Source organism: Austrofundulus limnaeus, unplaced genomic scaffold, assembly GCF_001266775.1.
Source record: "Austrofundulus limnaeus strain Quisiro unplaced genomic scaffold, Austrofundulus_limnaeus-1.0 Scaffold54, whole genome shotgun sequence".
Taxonomy (NCBI): Eukaryota; Metazoa; Chordata; class Actinopteri; order Cyprinodontiformes; family Rivulidae; genus Austrofundulus; species Austrofundulus limnaeus.
In genome coordinates, this window is record NW_013952456.1 from 1,303,652 (window position 1) to 1,310,319 (window position 6,668).

Consider the following 6,668-nt stretch of genomic DNA (forward strand, 5'->3'; position numbering starts at 1 on the left):
GCCACAGCCTACCTGAGTATTGTTGCTGACCATGTCCATCCCTTTATGACCACAAAACCGTTACTAGCGTGGTGTACCTAATAAAGTGGCCGGTGAGTGTATTTGTAAATAATAAATCAGCTAACATGTATTAAAGCAGTGATTCTCAACCCAAGTCCTCAAGGAKTCCTGTCCTGCATGTTTAGATGTTTCCCTGGTCTGACACACCTGGTTTGAATGAATGAGTGATTGACAATCTTCTGAAGACCTGCTGAATGGAAACAAGTAAAACATGCTGGATAAAAGATCAAAGGAAGATGGCAGAAACAATGGGAAGAAGAAAGAACTGGCAGGTGGTTCTATAGCGTTCAACGAAAGGTTGGCACAATMAGGCAAACAAGAAGAAATAAAAAGGAAGAAATGGTAATGTCTTGATTAAGATTTGGTCATACAGGTATAAATAAGACATTATTTAGAATAGGAAAACGTGCTACAGGAAAATATGACTTATGTTTTCAAGACGAAACTGTAGAACATGTAGTGTTGTTTTGCACCACGTTTGTTGTTGAGAGAAGGGAACTAGTACGTAGATTACAGGACAATAAATTGAAACTGGATATACAAGATCTTTTGGACAAAGACTCAAGTGGTAAATCATTTTCATTRATATTTAGATATCTGAAAAAGACAAAATTATTGGAGAGAATATAATTTGTTTTTTTACCAACTGTTATATAGACTGTATAAAGCATTCTGGTCCACACTCCATTCCAGTAGGTGGCGGTAAAGTACCTAATAGTTGTTTGCCAACCGCCATTAAAAAAAGATGAAGATGAAGAAGAAGAAACAGGGGTCCTTGAGGACCAGGGTTGGGAACCACTGCAGTAGATGATGCAGGTGTTGTGCTATTTTAGCATCTTGTGAGCTTTTTCTTCAGGAAATGTGACTCTTTATCTGGAACATTATTTAGTCACTGAGAAAGAAACACTCCTGTTGTTTAAACAGTTCTTAATACTGAAGCTTTCCTGAGTTCATTGATTTTTCTCAGTTGTAGACTTATGTGGTGGCTCTTGCTTTTGCAGTTTATTATTATTATTGTTGCTGTTGTGTTTTAACATACCACATTCAAGGAACTCAAAACATTAAGGAAGATGGTTTGTTCAGAGCACCTTGCCCTTGAAGTCATAATCACCCCTGTGTGTTTTTTTCTGTATCCAGGCACCAGGAGTCACTGATGTGCAGGATAAAACTGATGGGTAGACAAGTGTTATTTAATTGATAAAACTTTGTAAATTTCATTGAATAATTCAATTACTTTAAAGTAGAGGGTGTGATAATCAATTGATCTGATTACTGTCCATTTGTTTTTGTTTTCTTGTTTTTTGATATAGTTTTTGAGCCAGCCTGTAACATTTTGTGCCTGTTAGTCATCTATCAAGTGACAAAAATCAGTCAACTTCAAACTTCTCACCATCGTTACTTKATTCGGACACACTGTTTGTTGTCGACACCTCACCTGCACATGAAAGCGATCAAAAGTCATAATAGGTCCAAAGAAGAAGAACGGGAGGTAGAAGTTGTATCTCAGGAGGTCAGAGAAGGTGTAGTTGCCTTCCTTCCTGTCACAGTTCTCTAAAGCAAAACTCATACAGCGCATGATGCTGAAGCCACAGCCTCCATAGAACAGGATGTCTTGTAGGTCGAAAGAACCCGTCACCAAGTTCTCCTACAGGAGGGGCGAGTCATTAAATCACAGTATACTTGTACTTCCTGAACATTTTTCATTTTTTWATGTATGTTTCTGTTAAATTAGAGCCTGCGACTTAAGGATATGTGTGAAGGAACCACCCACTCACCTGCCAGGAGTTGTAGGGCTCCAGCTTGATGGAGGCCAGCGTGCTCAGGCCTGCAGCGAAGCACATCCACCTCTTCTTGACCAGAGCGACGCTGTAGAGGATGATGCAGTGAGACAGAACCACAGCCATGAAGGTCCAGCCCATCGTGATCAGAACTGCCAAACCACCATATACTGCAAAGATCAGGGATCTGTGCTGTGGGGAAAAAGAGGCCGGTGTCAGCGTGATGGCATGAAAATCATTTCTCTRAATTTATTACAGCAATAGAAACAGCAGTGCTGGGTCAAATATAGTTTTAACACCAAKACTGGAAATATATTATAATGCCTACAGGCCTTAAATTATAAGTTTACAAGTTTCAATAAAAACACATGGCAAACATTAGAAATTTCTCAAGTTTATTAGGGTTACATCTATCTATACCAAACTTCAATGTAAACATGCAAAACAAAAATTAACTTTAAAGTATAATGAACTGGTTTAAAATAAAAAAATAAAATAAACAAGTGCAGCCAACAAACAAAATCTTAGAATAACAAACCAAAGCTCATGCATAAAGTCAAACGTGTTGGACCTTGAATTATATACATTGTACTATCCCTAGGCCTGCACAGTTATTTAAATTGTAATATCATTGAGTGCAAAATATGTATCACAAGACATTTTAATGAATCACAGACATAAACTGCATCCTAAAAATATATATGTAACCACCAGATGGACCTCCACTACCCTWACTGCACAGTCAGCATTTGGAGAATGTTGTGAGTATTATGATGAATGATGTCATAATGTCATTGCATTATTCAAAAATATTATTGCATTGCATATTTTTCATTATTGTGCAGCCTTAATTGTTATGGGACTTAACATGGGATTGATTTTATTTATTTATTTCTAAGCACTGTTGGTTCATCAGTATAGCGTCATTTTGCATGCCATAACAACTTTGATGGATTTATCTGACTGATGTAACATTTGTACAATACACACTCCTTTACATGTACAAAACGCTCACACAGCAAAATAAACACAAGCAGAAAATGCATGCAGTCATGACGATGAAAGTGTGCAATCCCCCACACATTCACTGCAATTCCTTTTCTTTGAGACACACACCTTTGGTGCTACCACGGTAAATATCTTGGCAAAGATCACATGACCAACTAGAGCAAAAAGGATGTGATTGCGGAAAGTAGAGAACCACATCACCCACTCGAAGTCTGCAACATCCTGCAGCATAGAAAGGCACATTAGTGATGCTTCACTCTGTTTAGGACTGTTTATGAGGAAGCAAATGAAAACTAAACCTTACCATTTTCCTGCCAAAATAATGCCATCCTGGTTTCACACTTTCTTTGAATGTCTTTCTGCTCACGTTCTCTAGAGACATAAAGATATTTAACAAAAAAGTGTTCAGTTTTTATAGAGATATAACAAAATAATTACCAAACAAAATGCATATTTTTGTATATAAAGAAATATGTTTAATCAGTTATGCAAATTAAGGCAAATCATTCTACAGATGTGAAATGTGAAATTCAGGCTTCAGGTAGCTTTAGTATTTTTAGCTGTTTGAAATATCACTAGTTCTTTAAACACCAACAATCCTGCATGTATTGAGTATTTTAAAGGCTTTGCTCTATTAGATTATCCACAGTGTGACTTTAGCCCATCTTGTCCATTTACTAAAATCAAACATTACYAAACACACTTGCTGTACAGCTTTCTATTTATAAGGCTGAAGTATTTAATAATAAACTCCTAATCTTGTTAAAGAAAACAAGTTCRTTGTGCAACTTCAACAAAACATCCCAACACAAATAAAACATGTAAAATTTAAAGGTATAACAGTAACAGCAGTGGTGCTGAGACATTTAATGTACAGCAGCAAATGGTTGAAATACACCTCCACAGAAGCTCCCACAGCTTTTCCTGATTACACTAACAGCTGTGAAAAAGGATTTCATGACGTGAGGGCAGGTCAGGGAAAGGCTCTTACTTCTGGGAGAGCAGCCAAACTTCTATTACCAGTAGATATACTGCGGCATACAGACATGAACTTTAAAACGGCTCACACACAGTAGAATTTAAGAGACAGACAGTAAGCACTCAGAAAACAGAAGAAAACGGCCACAGGCTGTCAGGCCCATCTGACAGCACAGACTGTGACAAACAGTACCAGCCACCAGATTTCACTCTGCCCAGTTAGATCAACATAACATGCAACGGCTGCTTAAAGTATTTCAGAGTCTGATTATTTGCCAACATTGATGAGTTTTGTGAAAAAACAGTATTTTTAAAAAAATGGACTGCAGTTTAGATTATTATTATTATTATTATTAACATACAAGGCAATTAGATATAACGCATAGAGATGTGATTATTTGACTGATATAATATAAAATCATACAATATGATATGATGATATGATATGATGTGATATGATTGATATGATATCATATATCATATGCAACAATACAATACAACATGATACAATTTGATATGACACGATACAGTAGGATAGGATAGGATAGGATACCATACCATACTATACCATACCATACCATACCATTGACGCTCACGTGAACTTACTGTGTAAGAAGGCCCATCAGAGGATGTATTTTTATTGAAAGCTCTGTGGTTTTAATGTTGATTCTACTTTTATTATAATGTTTTATTCCTGTTTTATTGAGCCTCTTTTACTTTTACTTTTGTCTGTTGGTTTGGCATTGTAACATGTAAGAACAAAACCAAACTCTTGGGGATTGTCAGGATGTGCAGCAGAATTGCTGMAGTTGACCAACAGAACCTCCCTGACCTACATAAGGTCAGGTCAGTGAAAAAGGCCAGACTTATTCTGGCAGACCCTGATCACCCACTCCATGGTGAGTTCAGGATTCTTAGGTCTGGACGCAGGCATCAGTTGACCAAACGTAGGACTAATAGATTAAAAAAACTTATTTATCCCAGCAGCAGTTCAATTTCTTAATGAACACTTGTGGTCTTTTTTGTTTTTGTGTATGAATGTTTTTGTTTTGTTTTTATGTCTACTGGCTGTGCAACAAATTGCTCCTTGGGGATAATAAAGATTCTTGAACTTGAACTACCATACCATATAATACGATGCATTACGATATGATGCAATATGATACAATATTAAGCAATGCAATATGATAAGAGAATACAGTACCATACAATACAATGCAATATAATATGATAGGATCTCTTGAAATACCTTGGTGTGGACCAGGTGCTGTTTGTACTTGGCCAATGTGCTTTATAGTTACCAAATCACAATCAAAAGAAAAGGATGAATTGTCCAGCTCTCTTTGGAAGAATGTCCTCAGTTTAATTAATTGCTTAATTTAAACTAACTCCATTGAGAAATAMGATCTTTTTTAATCTGCAGAATGAACTACATATTTTTTACACTGAGCACAGCAGCAGACGAAGACCCACTTTTTGAACTGGCCACATYTTTAAAGAGTTTTCTGTCATTTTTAATTGCAGACTTTTTGTTCATAAACAGCTTCACCAAGTGGCCATTCATCCTGACCTCTTGAAAACAGACACCAAGAGGTTGTGCTAGATTTTTAGTTTTAGCCCGACAGCAAGTGCTTTGGACATGACTTGAAAGAGGTGTTCACTCACCACTCGAGGCCTCGAATATCCAACTGCCTGCCCATATCAGTGCACCAGCGAGCACGGCAGAGTAGAGATAGAGCTCATATCTGGGGAGAGCAGCTTTGATCCCCATGGTGAATCTGTTCTCAGGAACCCTAACAGGGCCGGAAAAACAGATTTAGCGCAGAACGTTAGATCTGTCTGAAAGAAAACTACTTCATGCACGTGAATATGGACAGGAACAWTCTGATGCAAGAAAGTGGATTATTTGAGGTTTTCAAAGTTAAATGTGAGGAAATGGGAATCAGTTTGAGTACTTTTACAGAGGTAGTAAACAACCAAAATGTATAAAAAATAAATAAATGAAGCCATCAGTATTATTTATAAAACATGGATATTCTTGGTAGTAATAAATAATTTTATGCCCAGCTAAGGTATTTACTATAAACCAATGTATATTTTAGGTGCCAAACATTGAGACTTTTATGCCAGATGAAGACCTTTATTAAAACCCATTTCAGTATTTAAAAAAAAAAAACTTTTACAAGAAGGTATTTCACTAATAAGCCTTTTGGAGCATTGACTTAAATAGGACTGCAGAGCTCTGGCTCCTCGGAATCAGCACCGTCAGCTGCGCAATCCTACCTCGCCTTTCCTATTATAGCTCTAGCAGTTGGTCTGCTGCAGAGCTATGTGATCCGAGGACTGGGACTCACACAATAATTAGCCCTGACTGCAATGACCAAGAAAGGTGTACGGAAGAAAGAAAACTATACGGATCGTTACTTCCAAGCGCACAAATGGCGCGCCTGGCACCGAGCGCGCGCGTCAGGTTCATGCAAGAGATGAAGTTAAATGAGTAAAAAACAAAGTCTGCTGTGCTCGAGCCACCATGTTACCATGGTTTTTGTGGGACTCCAGCAAAGTGCCCTGCATACAAAATTCTACCAAGCGCAGTGATCACTTTTTTTCTCCTCCATCCACTAATTTGTAAATAGAATGTAATGAAAAACATAAACTGTTTCCACCAACCTTGATCCCGCTGCACACAGTCAGTGRCAGGGCAGGACTCGACAACAAAGAGATGAAACAGCAGAAAAACAAGTGGCAGCAACAGCAGGTTCACTGATTCATCCGTCCCTGTGCGGGCTTTCCTCTCAGTCAGGATGTTGCGGGCTCAACGGCAGGAGGAGGGGGGCGGAGGGG

The 6,668-nt window shown here is 37.9% G+C and overlaps 1 protein-coding gene across 1 annotated transcript in view; it reads right to left on the bottom strand.

Annotated features, from left to right (window-relative positions):
- hhatla (hedgehog acyltransferase like, a) overlaps nt 1-6,631 on the bottom strand; it is a 16,569-nt gene extending 9,938 nt beyond the window's left edge. Inside the window, exons 1-6 of the mRNA XM_014008958.1 lie at nt 6,495-6,631; nt 5,490-5,617; nt 3,151-3,218; nt 2,955-3,068; nt 1,836-2,030; nt 1,496-1,705 (exon numbers count right to left, since the gene is read on the bottom strand). Of these exons, the coding sequence (XP_013864412.1) occupies nt 1,496-1,705; nt 1,836-2,030; nt 2,955-3,068; nt 3,151-3,218; nt 5,490-5,595 (693 nt within the window). The 5' untranslated portion in view covers nt 5,596-5,617; nt 6,495-6,631. The remainder of the gene's footprint in view (nt 1-1,495; nt 1,706-1,835; nt 2,031-2,954; nt 3,069-3,150; nt 3,219-5,489; nt 5,618-6,494) is intronic.
- Nucleotides 6,632-6,668: the final 37 nt, after the last annotated feature.